The 19071-nt window shown below is 48.3% G+C and overlaps 1 protein-coding gene across 1 annotated transcript; it reads left to right on the top strand.

The window, feature by feature from the left end:
• The first annotated feature begins 251 nt into the window (after positions 1–251).
• Positions 252–16981, top strand: MIGA2 (mitoguardin 2). The gene is made up of 16 exons (XM_064727772.1): positions 252–335; positions 1552–1794; positions 2408–2618; positions 3395–3507; positions 5486–5597; positions 6072–6211; positions 7642–7759; positions 7910–8010; positions 8474–8589; positions 9013–9085; positions 9293–9379; positions 9565–9663; positions 10035–10169; positions 10888–10941; positions 11897–12013; positions 12772–16981. The coding sequence occupies exons 2-16, from the start codon at positions 1699–1701 to the stop codon at positions 12973–12975; spliced, it is 1776 nt and encodes a 591-aa protein (XP_064583842.1). The 5' UTR covers positions 252–335; positions 1552–1698; the 3' UTR covers positions 12976–16981.
• Positions 16982–19071: the final 2090 nt, after the last annotated feature.

Raw genomic sequence — 19071 nt, 5'->3', positions numbered from 1 at the left:
GGGCGTGGGCGGGGCCCCTTTAAGCGCAGCAGTGGCGACGGAGGGAGCTGTCAGTGTCCGCCAATAGGAACTCGCGCCGCGCTCCCCTCCCCTTCCCTTCCCGCTCCGCCGCGATCGCCGTCGCATCCCCGAGCCGGGCGCGTTCCGATTGGCGGGGCGGCGGGCGGCTCTCCGCTCTGATTGGCTGAAATGGACGCGGGGGCGGTACCTCCGCTTGGCCCCGCCTCCCGCGGGGTGGGCTGCGGCGCGGGGGAAGGAGACGCTGCCCTTCCGCGGCCATGGCGCGCGGCGCGGGGAGAGGGCGCCGAGCGGGGCCGCGCGCCCCCCCCGCCACGGTGAGTGGTGTCGCCCGCGCCCGCTCGCGGGGACCGGGCCCGCTGGGCCGCACCATCGGTAGTGGGGGGGAAGCATAGGGGAGCGCCGAGCTGGGGACCCCCGGGTGAAGCCGGTTATGGGGGTGGGAAGAGCGGACGATGCGGGATCTCTGGGTGCGGGAGCGACGGGGATGCCCCCGGGGTGAATGAATGCGGGGGCCGGGGATGCAGCAGCGGTGCGAGGCACCTGAGGGCGCAGGGGGGATGCTCGGGGATGCGGGGGATGGCGGGGATGCTGCGGGGGTGCGGGAGCCCTTTCTGCAGGGCCCAGCGTGCTGCAGTGCAGGTGCGGGGCTCCCGTGGGACGCTCCCGCCAGGCCGGAGGTTTGAACCCCCAGCGCCCGGTGCCCACGGCGGGCAGGGCTGGGGGGAGATGCCCGGACAGAGGCGCTGCCTTGGTACCGCGCTGCCTGCGCTCCCTGTGCCGGTATGGTAACCCCGGGCTGCTTTCTGTGCCCAAAATCCCTCGCACTTTGCTCTTCCCATCCCTGCTGTGGCCGGGACGTTGTGTTTAACCTTGTGGGCAGAGCCCGTGTCCGGTGTCCGCTCCCTGCGGGCTCCCGCTGCCCGGAGAACATTCCATAGGGTGCTCGGGGCAGTGGCTGCGGGGACGGTGTCAGCAGGGCAGGGCTTTGGGCTCCGTCACCGGGACGGTGTCAGCAGGGCAGGGCTCTGGGCTCTGTCACCGCCTCTGGGGTCACACATCAGCGCCTTCTGTCGCTCTGTCCTTGACCCGAGCACATCCTTCCTGCCCAGCCCCGATGGCAACGGTGAAACCTCCTGGGCAAACCCCCTTTGGTTGGTGGCTCTCTGTGATGCACAGAAATCTGTGTGAAAGCAGAGTTTTGGCAACTAAAACGTGTGTATGGTTGTTTGGGATAATTGGGGCTTTTGTCATATGGGGACTGCAAACAAAATCCCTCCAACCATGTGCAGCCAGGTCTGGTACGTGTAGAAATCTCTGGGAGCTGTCAAATCCCAGGGTGCTGCTGCTGTAGAGCAGTTTGGGAATCTGTCCCCGTGGCTGGTAGGACAAACAAAGGAATTGCTGCTGCTGATGATGAGAAGATATTTTAGGTTCGCGGCTCCAAGTGACCTGGAGTGTGTTTTGTAAAGGGCAGGAAGGAACAGGGCGGGTGCTCCCCTCACTCACCTGGTTTTCCCCCTCTTCCCGCAGGAGGAGGATTGTTGGATGAAGGCCAACCCCAGGACTCTGAGCCAGATGTCAGAGAAAAGTTGGATTCTTTTGTGAGCAGCTCACACAGCATCCACAAGTGCCCTTTTCCATTGTGGCTCCCGAAGGTGCCCAGATCCTGGTGCAGCCATGGCATTCAGGAGGACAGAGGGAATGTCCATCATGCAGGCCTTGGCAATGACCGTGGCTGAGATCCCCGTGTTCGTGTACACGACCTTTGGGCAGGTATGAGGAGGAGCAGGAAGGGTTTTCCTGTCACATTCCTTGGGCTGGCTCTCACACATCTGTGTGAGATGGAGGCACAGTGGGACCTGGGCAGTTTGAGGGGTTGGAGGAATTGCAGGGGGAGTTTGGGGTGGTGGAAGAGAGTTCTGAGTGGGTTTGGAGAGGAGAGAAAAGCGCTTCCCACGTCCCTCCCTGGGAGAACACCCAGGTTTAATCTTTCTCTTCATCAAAGGCTCTAAAAAAAGACTTGTCTTTTAAAGAAGAGTAGCATGTTCCCCACTTGTAGTGATGCAGCACGCAGAGCAGCGAAGCTCAGCTTCAGACCAGGCTTTCAGAGCTGAATTTGGGTAACCTGGATTGCATCTGTCCCAGGCTGTGTGCAGATTTTGCAGCATGTTTGGGCAATAAGGATCAAAACCCAACTTCTCCAGCTCCTGTCAAAATGATGCTCCACAGTCTCTCTGCTGCTGTGTCTTAGTTGTGTAGCAGAGGGCGTGTTTTATGGGTGAGAGGGTAAAGCCAAAGTTTTTCATGTTTAACACTGTTTAAAATTTTTTTTAAGGCAGTGAATTGACTTTTCATTTTTGCTCTTCCATTTCTTTTGTGTTTAAAGTCTGTGTTCTCCCAGCTGCGGCTCTCTCCAGGCCTGCGCAAGGTCCTGTTTGCCACAGCCCTGGGCACCGTGGCCTTGGCCCTGGCAGCTCATCAGCTCAAGCGGCGCCGCCGCCGAAAGAAGCAAATTGCTCCGGACAAGTGTGGCTTTAAACCAGGAGGGATCACAGTGCCCATCCTGCCAACCAGGAGGGTCTCCTCTGTGAAGAAAGGTTGGCCTCACAAAAAGGGGAAAATCCCCAAAGAAGTGGTACAGGGAGCGATGGGGAGGTGTGGGGAGGGCACAGCAAAGCCATTTGTGTAGTGCTCTGTATGTCTGAAAAGCAGTGCTGTGAGCTCGGGGTTTGGGAAGCAGAGACTGTGAGCTCACAGTCTTGGGAACAAAAGGTGTCCTGATGTTTTCCCTGAGGTTTGTAGTTTCCATCCCTTTTCCATTACCAGGCTGCCCCAATAATAATGACCTGGGCACGCAGTGACCTGGTTCTGCATTGATCTCGTGGTGTCAGTGCTCAGCTGAGGGGAGGGCAGGGTGGCCTGAGCCAGGCTGGGCAGTTGGGAGTGTCCATCCAGCTCTGTGGTGACTCCCAGACCTTGGGCACCATCTCACCACTTGTACTGATTTTAGGGGTAAGACTGACCCAGGCCCTCACAAAGCACTTTAGGGATTTGTTTGGTGAAACATGAACATCAAGGGAGCAGTGTCTGTGCTTTGCCTGTCCTGAGGGAAGCTGGAGGAGTTTTTGCTTGATTGTTTCCACTTGCCCCTTGCTGTCCATAAGCAGTGAATACATTCCTCAGCCTCAGATCCCCACTGATACCAGTCTCAGAGCAAAGCAAAGCCAAAAGGAGATCTGTGGCTTATTCTAGGTATTGGATACTGCCTTGCCCATTCACAGTTACACTGGACAAGGTGATGTTCCCCTCCCTATTTCCTTCTGCAGTCACCTGGGCCTAAAACCCTGTTTTTGTGTGACCTTCCCAACTGCAGGATACTCCAGCAGGAGAGTGCAGAGCCCTGGCAGCAAGAGCAACGACACGCTCAGCGGGATTTCCTCCATCGAGCCCAGCAAACATTCCAGTTCCTCCCACAGCCTGGCCTCGGTAAGGACCTGCTGAGCAGGGCTGGGAGATGGCAGTGCACAGACCTGTCTGGAGATCACCAAGTCCTTGGGCTTGTGCTGGCCCATTGGGGAGAACAGATTGCTGTATAATTGTAGGGCAGGTTCTGGTGTTAACCTTGCACTGAGTGTCTGGAGTTCCCTGTGAGCAGCAGTTTTTGTGGCCAGGAGCTCCAGGGTTCCTTGGCCAGTTCTTGGGCCAAGGAGGAGTCTCAGGAGGGATTTCCCTGTGGGACATGGCCATGGACCCTTGGAGCTCTCTGTGACCCCCTCAGGGAGTTGGGCTGGGTTGTTTCTGGGTCTCACAGCAATGGGGAGCTTTGCTTCCCTCTGTGGTGGGGGTTTGGGTGGCCCAGCAGCCCCTCCCTCCTGTGCTGGGGCTGCTCACAGCTTGCTTTCTTCTAAAAACCAAATTAGCTACCAAAATCTGATAGCTCTGTTCAGGAAACAGCACAGGGTGAGAACACAGCCCAATCATTCTACCTCCTCCAAAGCCAAAGGAGCAGCCTATGAGTACAGGTAATTCAGGCTTAACCAGGCAGGAGAAGTGCTTATATGCACCTTTTGTGAGACCAAACCTGGAAGCATTTGTGTCTTCAAGACCTGTTCCACATCCCCATTGCTCAGAGCTAACATTCTGTTGGAGCAGGGGGGATAAGGGTGAATTTCTGTGAGTTTCTGCAAAGCCCTCCCTTGTCATCACCCGGGCTCTGAGGCTGCTTGGCAATGCTGGGGCAAGGAGAGGGGAAAAATCACCCCTTTGGAAGGAGCTGTTGGGCGCCAGCACTCCTCAGCACAGGCTGCTGTTGCTGTTTTTGGTGGAGCAGAAGCACCGGGGGCTGGCAGAATCCGTGCTGGTCGCAGTGTGTCTCCAGCAGGCGGCAGTGCCGGCTCGGCGCTGGGCGGGCACAGCGTTCCCCGGGGAGATGGGATGTGATGGGATGTGATCCATGAGCACCAGGCTCTGTCCAGCTCTTTCCCCTCCCTCCACAGGCACTCACATCCATGTGATTCCTCCTCAGTTCATACAGATGCTGCCCAGGTTTTGAATCACTGAAGTTCTTTAAATAAAAAACAATCCATAATTAAATACCTTTTTCCACTGCTGGTGCCTGGGTGGGGGTATCCCCACAGAGAGGCATCTGTTTCTGTACAGATGAGCTGATCCTGTACTTGCAGTTTTTATATTACTTGGTGGAAAAAAACCAGCTCATCCTTTGCACAGCTGCAGGTTTTGCCTGTGCTCTCTTTTGCTTCTCTTTGCCATCCAGTAAGTAAATTGGCAGCAGTGAACTGATGATTTGCAGTTCAGGATCTCAGGGTGATTTATTAACACTCCACAGGGATTGATCAATGGAGGCAGGACAGGAATTCAGCTGTCAGCTGATTATTGTAGCTTTTTTTGAGTACCAGGCTCATGTTTGGACATCCTTCTGTAAACCACAGGAAAACCCTGGTCACTGATAGTGTTGAGTCCAGCACTTTATTGGGTCAGACTTTAGAAGACATTGATGCCTTGTGGGAAATTGGACAAAGCTGAACTGACCCTGCTGTGTGGATTGTAAGCTCAGCCCTCCCAGGAGAGGGTCTGGTTACAAAGAGGAGAGTGAGGATTCCCTTTGCCCTCTGGGGAATCCTCAGCTGTATTTTTTCTGGGAAACTGTTTCTTTGGTTTGGACTGTGCTTGCTTCCTTGCCACCTCCAGTGTTTTTCATACAGGCAGCTGGAGCTGATGTGAGCTTTCCATCAAAATCCTGATGCCTTTTGTAGTGATTGCTCTGGAGCTTTCCTGGGCTGTTTCCTCCATCAGGGCTCTCCTTTCAGTGCTCATTGATACAGGGGAGCACAAGGGGGAATAAAATGCCTTTTTGCTGAAAACTGGTGGTGTTGGTTTGATCTTAGCACCTCTAACCTTAAGAGAATTCAGAAGGCATTTGCTGCTCTCTGTTCCCCTCCTGCAGATGGTAGCAGTCAACTCCTCAAGTCCAGTTCCCCCAGGGATGTGGGAGGCCCAGGCCATGGGAGATGCTGGGGCCATTGGTGACTCCAGTGCAGAAAGCCTCTATGTTCAAGGTAAGCAGGCACAAGGGTAACATTGCTCTGGGGGGGTTGTTAATCACTGTGAGAGCAAGAAGGGAGTGAGAATTGACACAGAGCATCAGCAGCTCAATGCAGAGCTCTAACTGAAAGATCCCTTCCATTCTCAGCTTAAGCTCAAATAAAAATTCCAAAAACCCCCCAAAACAAACCATTTTTTTGTCAGTGAATAATTTACTTCCAAAATACTGTTCTTGAGCAACAGGCTCATCTTGTGCAGAGAACAATATTTTGGCAGTAACATGGATGATGCTTTAACCAGTTTGGGGATGTTCTCCTTCTAATCCAAAGTAAACCATATTTAAATAGGAAATAAATAGAATATGTTTATTCTTTATTTTGGGATTTCCCTCTTTGCTGGATTGTCTGAGTGAGCAAAGACTCATCCTGTGTCTCTTTGTTCCTGAGTGCCCCAGGACTCTCACAGCCAGTATTTGGTTGGGTTTCCAGGCATGGAGCTGTTTGAGGAGGCCCTGCAGAAATGGGAACAGGCACTGAGCATCAGGCAGAGGGACAGTGCTTGTACCAGCACCCCTGTGCCCTGGGACAGCAGCAAACAGCAGGAGAGCATGTCTGAGAACATTTCAGAGGTAGGTCCCCACATGCTGAAAGGCCAGCTGGGTGCTGGAAGCAGTAAACAGTGGGAGGTTAAAAGGAGAGCAAATTAAGGGCAGAGTCAGGCCAGACTCTGTTTAAGAGCTGTCTGTATCTGCAGCTTCCTTATGCAATGGGAGTGGGTGTTTTTAATTTCTTTCTCTTTTTACTACGTCTCGCCCCCTCATTCCCCAGCGCTTCCATCCACCTTCCAGCCTGGTGTCACTCACTGTCACACGTGTCCTCCCGTGGCACAGCCTGTGCTGAGAAAAGGCTGTGATGAATGCAGCACTGCTCTGGCTGGCAGTGCTGTCTCTGTAACTTTTTAATGCATTTAAAATGCAGATCTTGATGGTCACTGCTACTTGTGGGAGCTGGGTGGAGAGCAGAGCCCTGCTCTGTGTGTGTGGATGAGGAAAGCAGTGGGAATTTGGAGATGTGTACCTCACTCAGCCTCTGCAGCTGCAGAAATCAGGATTTTAGGACACCCCTTGCTGTCTGGGACTTGTGGACCCCACATGGAAGACCTGTGTTAAAGGAGATTTAAACTAGAATGGCTCAGTGACAGCCACAAAGCTAAAAAAACCTGCTGTAACTCAGGACTGTGAAAGGAGCTGAACTCTGAACTCTCCAGGAGTTCTCACTGGAAAAAAAAAGTGTTCCCAGCCTTTTGTAAACAGAGTCTGGTGTAGTAAGTATGTGGGACATTTGTCTTTTGTGCTGGATCATATTTATCCAAGGCAAATCTGGATTCTGTTGTTGTTGGCTCTCCTTGAAGGGCCCTGTAGCGTTTCTAAAACTGCCTTAAAACCAGTTGATTCATTATGAAAATAGATTCTGTGCTTCTTGCTAATGCTCCTGTCTTCTGGGTGAGATACTCATGCAAACATAGGGGCATGAAGGCAAGATGATATTTAAGTCTTATTTTCTCCACACCTTTTTTTTTTCCATCCTCCTGTTGTTTACAGCAAACTTTGCTTATGCCCAGCACCTTAATCTGAATATTCTGTTATCCAGTTCTGGATATCCTGTTATATTCAACAGAGGTTTCCTGATGCAGTTTCTCCTGGAGGTTAGGCTAAAGTCAAAAGGCAGGAGATTTAAGTGGTGTACAACTTAATAAAATAGCTGTTTTTTGGGGTGAAGGTTAAAGTTCTTTAGTTCTTTCTTCCCTTTTTAACAGGAAAACAAAATAGTGAAGCTCAAAAGCCAGAGGGTTTGAGTAGGCTGTGTGGAAGCTTCCCTCCCCACGCATTATTAGCTGCATTGTAGGATTAATGACTCCTCTCTCTTTTTATTTTTAATCATTTAATCTGCAGACTGCAAATCCCATTTTTACTGAAAAAAAATTTCCTCCCGTATTTGTGCTGCCCAATCTGTCTGTGCCCAGCTGGCTAACTAAGGGTGGCATTTCTGTGTGTTCCAGGAGGAGTCCCAGAAAAGGGAGTTTGCTGAGAAGCTGGAGTCCCTCTTGCACCGAGCCTACCACCTGCAGGAGGAGTTTGGCTCCTCTCTCCCATCGGACAGCGTGCTGCTGGATCTGGGTAGGGCTGCAGTAAAATGCCAATGTCCTGCCTTTTGTGTCTTTTCCATAAGCCAGAAAAGTGACAAAGTGGGAATGGAAGAGAGCACAGGAGCTAAGAGGGATGTTGGTCCATGAACTCCTACATGTGTGGTTTCTTTCTCTCCTCCAGAGAAGACTTTGATGCTTCCACTGGCGGACGGGTCCTTGCGGCTGCGGACGGATGATGAGGACAGCTCCACTTCAGAGGATTCCTTCTTCTCTGCAGCAGAGGTGACTGAAGTGTCACCTGTGTGTCACAGCCCAGTGGCTTGGAGGGAAGGCACAAAGGCAGCAGAGCCAAAATATCTTGGGAGAGATGATCAAACACAGAGCAACAACGCCAGGCTGGGAGGGTCATGATGGATGTTAGGAAATGATGGGGGAGGTTTTTCCAACCAGCACTTCCATGTTGTCTTCTTATCTGCTACAGAAAACATGCCATAACAGCTAGGAAAGTGCTGGTATCCATGTAAGATGGCTTGGTGGTGTAAATTTTATGGAATATTGAGCAGTGTCAGAGCTAACTTTTAGTGAAAGGTGAAATATCTTTGCATGAAACAATTGTCACTGACAAACTCTGCTAGCTGAAGATTCTCTGAAGAGGGCCCACCTTGCTTGTGTGCACTCGCTTGCGTGTTTGCAAATATTTAATGAGCTCATTTTGTTCTTCCCATGTCTCTTGTTACCTCTACAGCTCTTTGACTCTCTCCCCTTTGAGCAAATGCCATTCCACCTCTCCAAGCCAGTGGCAGCATATGAAGAAGCTCTGCAGTTGGTGAAAGAAGGGAAGGTGGCATGCCGGACGCTGAGGTGAAGAGCCAGCTGGAGCTGTGGGACCTGGTGTCCCCTGGGGCTCTGTGAACACATCACCTGCCTTTGAGCAGCCCCATAACCAGAATAACCCATTGGGGTCATAAAATCACAGCACCCTTCCTGCTGGTTCAGCCTTCCCAGGGAATTAACCCCAGATTTTAGGGACTCATGAGTTAAGAAAGAGTAATTGTCCCAGGAAATCAGTGATAGGAAGTGTGACTGTTCTGGGAGGCTGGCACAGTCCTGTACCAGCCTGGCAGAGCTGCTCTGTTCCCCAAGGGAGCTGGATAAAGGGAATGTGACTGTTCCTTTCTCCTATGCACAGACTGGGAATTTAGTTTTTTGTTTTTAGGGGACCATAGTTGTAGGAACACCAACATCAGAACTGGAATTTACACAATTCTTCCCCTTTCCCTCTAGGACAGAGCTCCTTGGCTGCTACAGTGACCAGGATTTCCTGGCAAAGCTGCATTGTGTCAGGCAGGCATTCCAGGTGAGAATGGCTCCAGGCTCCCAGGTTTCCATGGCACATGGCTGTGCAGTTTTGTTTCCTGGGTTCCACCTTACTGAAGGTTAACAACACTGGTGTGTGCAGCATTGCACTGCTTCGTGTCTTGCCCTTTTGGGTTTTTTTTTTTCCCCAGCCTAGAATTTGAGGGTGTGTAGGTGCTCACAAGAGACATCTGTGTTCCCTTTGCAGGAGCTGCTGGAGGATGAAAGCAATCAGCTGTTTTTTGGGGAGGTTGGGAAGCAGATGATGATAGGACTGATGACAAAAGCTGAAAAGGTAGGAAGTTTGTGTAACAACTAAAGTGTGTCTTGGGCACAGGGATACTTGTTCCCCCATCCCAACCCAGAGCTTTTCCAGTGTGTTGGAAGAAGAGAACTTCATCTGCATGCTGGTGATTACTGTGATGTTGATGTCAGCTCAGATCCAAGTAGTTCAACTGGTTTGTTTTTCTGCTCTTCCAGAATCCCAAAGCTTTCCTGGAAAGCTACGAGGAGATGCTGCGTTATGCCTTGAAGCAGGAGACCTGGCCAACCACTCAGCAGGAGCTGGAGGGAAGAGGGGTTGGTAAAAACATTGTCTTTACAGAGCTGCAGAGGAGATAGAAGATAATCCTTGCCCAGATAGGTTGTGGAGATCCCATCCCTGAAAGTGCTCAAGGGCAGGCTGGATGGGGCTTGAAGAACCTGGTTTAGTGGAAGGTGTCTCTGCCCATGGCAGGGGGTGGAGCTGGATGGTTTTTAAGTCCCTTACAAGCCAAACCACTGTGATTGTATTACAATGCATATGTAGGAATGGCCCAGGTGGGAAAGACCTGCTGTTGAAATATGATTACATTGACTTCAGCTTCTTACATCTTCTTCCTTCAAACCAAAAGATCCCATATCTCTTTTTAAAACCTGTTCCCCTTACAGACTGTTCTGCTCCCTGGCAGGTGGTGTGCATGAGCTTCTTTGACATTGTGCTGGACTTCATCCTCATGGATGCTTTTGAGGATCTGGAGAACCCTCCCTCCTCGGTGCTGGCTGTGCTGCGCAACCGCTGGCTGTCCGACAGCTTCAAGGAGACGGTGAGTGAGGCAGGGAGGGCTGCTCTGAGTGTGGGACCAGTGCCAAGGCCAGGAAAGAGCACAGCCTCATCTTTCCCAGCTGAGCTGAATTCTCTCTTTATAATTGCCACGCTTTCCTGAAGTTCTGAACAACAGCCTTCTTGTGCATGGAAATTGTTTGCAGGAAAGCTTTCCTTATTTTGAGAGCATCTGGCTGGCAACCAGACTTATGGCTCTAGGGGATTTTTATCAGTGATGCCATGGAGATGTTAAAAGATGACAGCACCTATTTTTATGAATGAGAATAAAAGGGGCACAATGTAGGGGAAAATATGTGGGTTTTAGCATGTGGCCATTCATTCTGGCAGTACCTCAGCAGACACTGAAGCTCAAATTGCAAAGCTTTCCTTTAGTTCTGCCCCCCAGCTGTATTTTAAGACTGATTAGTTTGATAGATTGAGAGTAAAATGGCACTTTGTAACAGCTGTCTGCTTACAGAGGATTGTGGGCTGTTGGGCAACTATGTCAGATCATATTAACAATCTTCAAAAACCCTTAGGCTTCTCTGGAATGGATCTGAAGTGGCTAAATCTGCTCCCAGTTTGCTTTAATTTTGTCATTTTAAAAGGTTTTGGCACAAAAGGGTGACTGCTTTGATGTTTTGATGACAATGTGTTGGTAAACTTTGGGTTTTTTTAAATAACCCGAGTAACTAATGGGCTCTCTCTGGTAATTGTAGGCTCTAGCAACTGCTTGCTGGTCAGTTCTGAAAGCAAAAAGGAGGCTTCTGATGGTAAGCAAATTGAATGAAAAGGGAATGAATCTAATGTATTTGGGGCTGAAAAGAGAACACATAGATCTTGACAAAGTGTGAAATCTTAGGTGGTAAATACTGAACAGAGTCAGGTTCTTTGTGATGCTTTAGAGCCCTGGGGTCCTGCAGTCACTGCTCCAGTGCTGTGCCAGTATTTTATTGAATCAGTCTGAGTTTATTCTCCTTTTTCTTAATGTGAGGATTCAAACAACAGTGTTGCCTGTCTGGAATTCCCTCTCCCTGCTCACAATACTGTAGGAATGGCCACAGACCCCAAGCAACAGGGGACTGCTCCTGAATTGTGCTTTCCTTGCTGGCAGCAAAAGGAAGGTTCAGGCACTGCTTCACTCCCCAGTGCCAATGCTAATTAGCCAATACTTGATGAGTTTCACTTAAATCTGTGACTTCCTAAAGTACCACAGCAGATGAGTTTATGGAGCAGGGGAACAGGAAGCCACAACTTCACAACCCTGGTTTTGCCACAGGGTCTGTGGCCTCTGGCAATTTTTCAGCTCAATCCCACAGCTGGTGTGACAGGGTTTGGCTCCTGAGATGGCACAGAAAGAAATGAGAGAATTGGAAGCTCTATTGGTGCTGTCATGCAGTAGCTCTGCCTTGGATATTTGCATGTCCTTTCCTGGCCTGGTCAGCAGATTATAAATAGAGCTATAAAGGCTGGCTGGTGATTGCTTTTAATTTTCTTCTGTTCATTTTCCTCTTGAAATAGCAATTTAGAAACATGAAGGTAAAAAGCTCTAGCCATCCTTCAAGGGATCTGAAAGATAAATGTAGTTTTGCAGGAAGAGATGTTCCAAATAGCTCTTAACTTCAGATACTGAAGCTTTCTGGCAGGAAAGTTGGTGGCTGATATGGAAGAAGCTGCTAATTCTGTCTGAGAATGAAGACCAACTAATTCTGTCCTTCCCTGTGACAGGTACCAGATGGCTTTATCTCTCATTTCTACTCCGTATCGGAGCATGTCAGTCCTGTTCTAGCCTTTGGTTTTCTGGGGCCCAAGCAGCAGCTATCTGAAGTCTGCAGTTTCTTCAAGGTGAGGTGTTTTTTGTGTGCCTCATCTGTGTGGGACTCCTGTCTGCTGGCTTCAAGCAGGAGACGCCCCCACACCTCCTACCCAGCCAAAGCTGCTGCTGTGTGCTCTTGGTGGCAGGTGAAGGAGGTCTATTGGAATAATAATCCCAATATAACCAGTTAGATTGTGCCTGGGTCAGTGTGACCCTCGCTGCTGAGCCAAAGGCGGCTTCTGTGGTGTTATACCCCAGAGATACATTGGCTGCTGGAGATTGCAGCGGGGCACTGGTGCAAGTCCAGGCTTGTCAGGAACTCCGTTTACCTCAGGAGAGAGAGCTTCTGGCGATGGTGAAGAGAAGAAAGGAGAGGATTCTGCTGGAGGGTTATATCCAGATGTTTATTCCATGGTTACAGAGGTCTGAACCGGGGCAACTGCTCCACCAGAATCCCGCCGCATGGTCTCATTAACCTTTTAAGCTCGGGGACAGGGGAAGGGGAGGGGACAGGTGAGCTACCAACCAGGTGAAGGGGCAGGGTCTCAAGGGAGGATGACACTTAGACAGGCCAATGACCTCTGGGCATAGGGGCATCTTTTGAATCTGACTAACCACACGACGCCTTGCTGGAATCTTAAACCTGATTGACAGGGCTCACTCAGCAAGGGGGCGAGGGGGCAGGGAGAGAGGCATAGGCACACCTGGGAAGGGACCCGGAAGTTTAAAACACGACATTGCAACACACCGCAACAGAGGTCTGAGCGTAACCTTCCTTTTCTTGCAGCACCAGATCGTGCAGTACCTGAAGGACATGTTTGACTTTGACAACGTGAGGTACACCACGGTGCAGCTGCTGGCAGAGGACATCCTGCAGCTGTCGCGGCGGCGCAGCGAGATCCTCCTGGGCTATCTGGGCACCGAGAGCGCCCCGGAGATGAACGGCGCCCTCCCCGCGGAATCCGAGCCGCTCAAGGACGAGCTCATCTGATGCCACTGCAGGAAAACACTTTTGTACAAGGACCTTTTCCTCCCAGACATGGATAAAACTACCTGCAAAGTGCAGCGGTGGCAGCAAGACTATGTGAGCACACAGCAATCTGGTGGGACCTTCTGCTTTTTGTAGCCAGTAGTGTTTGCTGGGATGGATCCAGGACCACTTGCCAAGTTATGGTTTGAATTTCTTCTTTGTTCCACCTTCCTGTCATTATTATTACTTTCAATGTTTCATATATACATTGTGTCCTGAACTGCCCGAGCCCAGATTTTTGCCCAATTCTCCTGAATAGGGCAATGGATGTACCTGTTTTGCCTTTGTGTTTTCTGGGAGGTGAATCCCTGGCGTTTACGATTGTGTGTGGGAACAGGAATATTGTTGGTAAATTCTCCACTTGACCATTAGCTTCTCAAGGAGGCTTTGCTTGCTTTGGGATTTTTATTACTGTTCTTCTCTGCTGTGTTCCTACAGACACTAATTACTGCTGATTTGTACCATAAGTGTGATAACATATGCAATGTGACTAGCAAAGATTTCTTTCCTGGGGAGGAAGAAATAGTTCTGTAAAGCACTGAAGTAAAATGCCAGACTTTTGTAAGGAGTCTGAAGCTCTGGGGAAATTGGTCTGTTCCCTTGGTATTGCTGCTCTTTGGAGACCAGATGACGAGCTCTGTGTCCTGGTCATCCTTGCTTAGGAGGTTGCTGAGGTTTATGTTTGCCCCTAAGGCAGGTTAGTGTGAGGAGGGGGGAGGATTTGCATCTTGCCTGTGCTTGCACAAAGTCTTTGACACCCATCAAAGTGCCTTGCTGGATTTCAGAATGAGCCAGCAGCAGTTTTTGCTGGGTAGGAGGTGTGAGGTGTGCACAAGCAGGGGGAAGGGGTAATAACGTGGTGCCTATTGCTGCTGTGCACAGGGTAGTGAGAGGTGTAGATGCTGGATGTGAGGTTATGTGTGTGGATAGTTGGAGAGCTGGGATCAAGCTTCTAGAGAGGAAATGACTCTTTACAGTCTGTCAGTTCTAGGAAATACAGCATAGTTTTGGGTGATGATTAGATGTGTGTGTGTAAGGTAGAGCTTCTCAGATGCTGTGATCCTGACTGCCCAGCCAGCTCCTGGAATGTGCCTGCTTTGGGATGTGAGCTGGATACTGGTGTAGGACAGCAGCAGTGGAGCCTGCTGGGCTTAGTGAATCATAAAAATCACAGAATAATAGAATATGCTGAGTTGGAAGGGACACATCAGGATTGAGCCCAACTTCTGTCTCTGTACAGGACCCCCCAACATTCCCACCATGGGCTGAAGGAGTTGCCCAAACTTCTTGAACTCTGTCAGGCTTGGTGCTGTGACCGCTTCCCTGGGGAGCCTGTTCAGTGCCCATCCACCCTCTGGGTAGAAAACCCTTTCCTGATATCCAACCTAAACCTCTCCTGACTCAGCTTCACACTGTGGACTTGAGGCAGTGCTGGCTTGCAGGACTGAGGTTTGCGATGATTTGCTGAGTCCTCTGTGAGTACAATGCCACAGATAAAAGCAGAGATCCAGCCTGTGCCTTCTTCTGTTTCAGTCCACATACAGGTCCAAATCCAACCCTGGGAATGAGGAGGTCTTCAGGACTTGCACAAAAACATGAGCATCACTGTTTTTGTTCCAGACTGATTAGTTGCCCCTTGTGCCTGTTCTGGGTGAAAGACACAAGGCTTACCCGGATGTATTTCTGCAAGTGGAAAAAATATGTAAGAATCTGGAATTTCCATATGAGTGGAAAGTCAGTGTGTGGGCTTGGAGAATACAAATGCTTTCTTCCTCTTCAGATATCTAATGTGGATTCTGCTGGTAAAAGCAGGAAGGAAATAAACAGAGAAAAAAAGTAAACAGGAGGATGTAAAAGGAGCAGATAAATGTGCTGTGCCATGTGTTTTAGGGACACCCTCCCTGAGCAGGGAGGTGGGACCAGATGACCCACTGTGGTTCCTTCCAACCTGACCCTTCTGTAGTTCTGTGATTCCTTGAAATGCTCCTGAGTTGTTTGCAGGGGGTGCGTGTAGAGCACAGTAACATCTGGTGCTCTGTAAGCACATCAGACTGATGTGGCTTATCCTGGAAACCAGATTAATGCAATAAACAGGACAATGCTGAGGCAGAAATTAGGAGCAGCTGCCCCAAGTGAGGCTGCATGGAATAAACTGTTATGAGAAGGCTTTAAGAGACAGCAGTTGAAACTAGGAAGGGTCTCTGAGGTGTCTTGCTCCTCGTAGTGTGCAGGAGGAAAAAAAATGGAGAATGTTGTATTAGCATGACACACCTGCTACATGTAAGCTGTGATTTGAAAGTATGGTATATTCTGAAAGCAAGTTACTTTGCCAAAAAAATAATGTTGAAAGTGCTTTGTGCTCCTGTATGGCTGGTTTAGAAGAAAGTCACTTCAGCAGCTTTTGTATAGTGGTTAAAAAGATGCTAAAATGTGAAGATTAATATAATGAGATGGACTGTAATTCTAAACAATCAGTGCTGTTAAATTTTGTTTTGTTTTTAGTGTTGTTTTATGTGTATTTATTTACTATTTTGAGTGTCTTTGTCCTTGGTTCTTGGGCAGCCTGCCTGTTTTGTGTACAGACAAAAACACTGGCTGCTGACTTTGGGCTTTTGCATCCTTGCGGGAGAGGATACTGAAACAGGGTCCCCCTGAAGCAAACACTAACTTGCACTGTGGCTTTTTAAGCTGAGAAATTGTAAATTCCTTATCAATCAAATGAAGAAAGACTGTTTTATTACAGCTTGATGCTTTTCCTTAGCCCTTATTGCAAGTAGGTTACACATCCCTCCCAGTGAAGGTAAAGAGGAATCTGCCTCAGGAACATCCTCAGCTTCTTGAAGGTCGAGTTCTCCACCTTCTCCCACCAGCAGTGACTTGGTCCTGCACCAGCCAAGGATGTTTGCCGAGACAAACTGGTTTTATCTTTACTGGGATGGATGTTAAACTTCTCTACACCTCCCCCTCATTTCATCGCTGCTTTTTGTCCATCCCCAGTCCCAGTCGAGCTCAAGAGGAAAGGCAGAAAGGTGTCTGCAGCCTCTGGAGGGAACTTCAGGGATCAGGGGGTTGACAGGAGCTGTTCCTGTGGAAGAAGCTTTCCCTGGCCTGAGCAGTGGTGTCACTGCTGTGTTCAAGTCCTTCCACTGATCCCAGCCAGAGCAGGGCCCAGCCCAAAAGCTGACTCTCCCACTCACCTGTATTGCAGGGTGGAGTTAAAGGGTGTGATGGAACACCTGCCTGCCCTCTGGCTTCCTGAGATCCCTAGAAAACCCTTCCCCAGCAAATTGTGTTTAGCAACAGAAATTCTTCAGTATTAGCAGCAGCTCTGTATTGGGGTAGAACCCCTTGAGATAAGATGTTCACCTTTTTTCATGATGAACTCTTATTCTCAAGGGGTTAAATCATCCTGGGCTGACACTTACAAGATTTTAACACTGATGGGGATTTAAAGTGGCTTAGCAGCAATGAAATAAAATCCCTCAATAGTGTCTGATGCTTAAACAGAATTTAAAATATGCATGACTTTCATTTTTTATGTGGAGGTTGTAACAAGCTTCACCAGAGGTTAAAGTACATCCTTGGTACTTTAGTGTGTATGTAGAGACTATGCCAAATGGCTCTAGGAGGGTCTTTATGGTCTTTAAAGCACATTAATAAAAAAATTATGAGGAAAAATCTGCCTTGTATCTACAAGATCAGTGTGGCTTTGAAGAGCATGACTTGTGTTGTCTCATACAGGGAAGTGGGAAGGTAGGATTTTATTTATCCCTCTTTAGTAGAACATTCCTTTGCCATATCTGAAACTAATGAATGTAAACTTGTGCCTATTTTTTTCTTGATTTCCTAAAGGTGTAAAAATCTGTTCTTGTTTTGCTTTTATCTTTTTCTTTGCAGCTAATTTTTTAAAAATATCTTTAATCTTAGGATGTGGGCATTACAAGTAAAATAAAACTTTCCTTCATGATTGTGGTTTTTGTTCCTAAATTTCCTGGAGAAACATGCTAGAAACTCAGTCTTTGGTTTCTTATTTAGGTGACAGTTGTGGTGGCACCTCTGCTGCTAGTGATGGTATCAAACATCTTGCTGTTCCTAGGGCTAACATGAGGAACTTGAAAGGTTTAAGTGTAAAGTTTTAAAGGGTTTGATTGCATGGGGAATCTTCCTGGCTCTGCTGGAAAGTCCACAGATGAAGAGGGCTATAAAATAAACAAAACTCCTTGTACTTTGAGCTGTGGTTGGAAAACTGTGGGGTTTCATTTTTCAGCTTTTTCTAAGGTGGTTTGGCTGTGTTGGGGTGTGGTGTGAGTAGGCTGTGATGAAGAGATAACAGAAATCCCAGTGAGGAGCAGAACCTCTTAAACATTGTCCAAGTTCCTGCAGCATTTACCAGCTTCCCAAACTCTGTGAAACCCAGACTACAGCCTGTGGGTTGGTATCAGAGCTGCTTATCTGCTGAGCAAGGCAAGAAAACCATCTTCTTGCTCTCCTGAAACAACTACAGTGGATTTAAATACTTTCATTTTCAAACGATAAAGAAACCAGACTGAATCAGATTGGCTGATTCTTCCACAGTGATTAAAAATTTCATCCCTACGCTTAAAAATAAAAAAAGTAAAAACGTGTCTCTGTTAGCATGAATGCAAGCCTGTCATGAACTCGGATATATGCAAATAAAATGTTCATGGATAGGAAAATTTTTGTCTCACGCCACACCCTGATCATTAGTTGAGAGAGTTAAAAGGAGTTTATCTCAGTTTCCATGGAGTCAGACTCCACACTCATTACAGCTCCAGAGCAGCTTTGTGCTTTCTTGTGTGAGGCACAGAGCAAAGGCTGCTCCGTGTATTGACACTTTTTTCTCCTGTTCAGGAAGGAGTGGGTGAACACAGCAATGAAGCCCACAATTTTCAGTACTTGTCATGGTACATAGATCAAATGTAATCCACTCTGCCAGCATAACTCTACATTCAATAGCTTGGAAAGGAGGAGATTTATTTAACTTGAATAATGAAAGGAGTAAATCACTCATGCTCCCTCATAGCAGTCTTCTGCGATGAACTGAGCTCCTGCAGTAAATATTTTCTCTTGCTTGCCAAATAATAAGACTTTAATACTATTTTACTTCTTGAAATGCCAGGGAGAATGTCAGCTATGAAGAGCTTGTTGAAATTAATGGGACATAATCATAATTGAAGAGGGTATATTACAACTGCAGGAAAAGGAGTTTTCTACCCTTTTTGAAATCTTAATTAATGGGCTGGAAATCCTGGTCCATGTGCTTCCCTGACACAAATTAAAGGCAATCCCATGCCTTTGTTGATCACTTCTTTTGGGCCTCTTGCATATTTATTTTTCTGTATATTTTTTTTTATATTGAATTAACTTGGCTGTTTGGTCTGAAGGTGGATTTGCCTTCTGAAAGCTTTTCTGTCCAATGCTGCTCCATGTTCTGCTTTTCCTGAGGCTCCCCAGGTAAGTCTTATTTCTGGGGTCACATATGGGAACACTTCTTTTGGCTTGGTCTTCAAAGTGATTTCAGTAGTTAAGGTATTTGGGGGGGAAAATGAAAATATCACCTGGACCAGGTGTTTGCCTGGCCTTTGCAGAATCTTTAAAAGATTTTCTGCCAGGATTTAGGAAGAAGTTGTTGCCTGTGAGTAAAGCCAGGTTGGACAGGGCTTGGAGCCACCTGGGCTAGTGGAAGGGGTCAAATGAGATGGGCCTTAAGGTGCTTTATCAAACAAACCATTGTGAGATTAGATGACTTTACTTCAGGTTTTTATTTTCACGTGTGCACACCCACACGGGAGCGGGTTGTTCTTTACACCTGCGGTTCCTAGGTGTTGTATAAAAAAATCCAAATATTCTCTTTCAACAGCGCTTTGGACATTACCAATAACTTCTGTGTGGGGCAAAGAGAAATGTGCCTGGGGTAGGGCAGTGATGTAGATGCTGTGATGTAGAGCTGAATGGAGTAATACCCTTCTGAAATTAACCATTTTCATTTAAATTATTTTTCTTCTTTTTTATTTTCGGTAGATTTTTTTTTTTTTT

This window comes from Zonotrichia leucophrys, chromosome 17 (genome assembly GCF_028769735.1).
Source record: "Zonotrichia leucophrys gambelii isolate GWCS_2022_RI chromosome 17, RI_Zleu_2.0, whole genome shotgun sequence".
Lineage (NCBI taxonomy): Eukaryota > Metazoa > Chordata > Aves > Passeriformes > Passerellidae > Zonotrichia > Zonotrichia leucophrys.
The sequence above is the reverse complement of the archived record's forward strand: the minus strand, read 5'-3'. Positions and strand labels throughout refer to the sequence as shown.

Coding starts and splice junctions, on each gene's coding strand:
- MIGA2 (XM_064727772.1), top strand. CDS start 1,699: ATGGCATTCAGGAGGACAGAGGGAATGTCCATCATGCAGGCCTTGGCA. Junction 6,212..7,641: donor TGTCTGAGAACATTTCAGAG/GTAGGTCCCCAC, acceptor TGTGTGTTCCAG/GAGGAGTCCCAGAAAAGGGA. Junction 7,760..7,909: donor CAGCGTGCTGCTGGATCTGG/GTAGGGCTGCAG, acceptor TCTCTCCTCCAG/AGAAGACTTTGATGCTTCCA.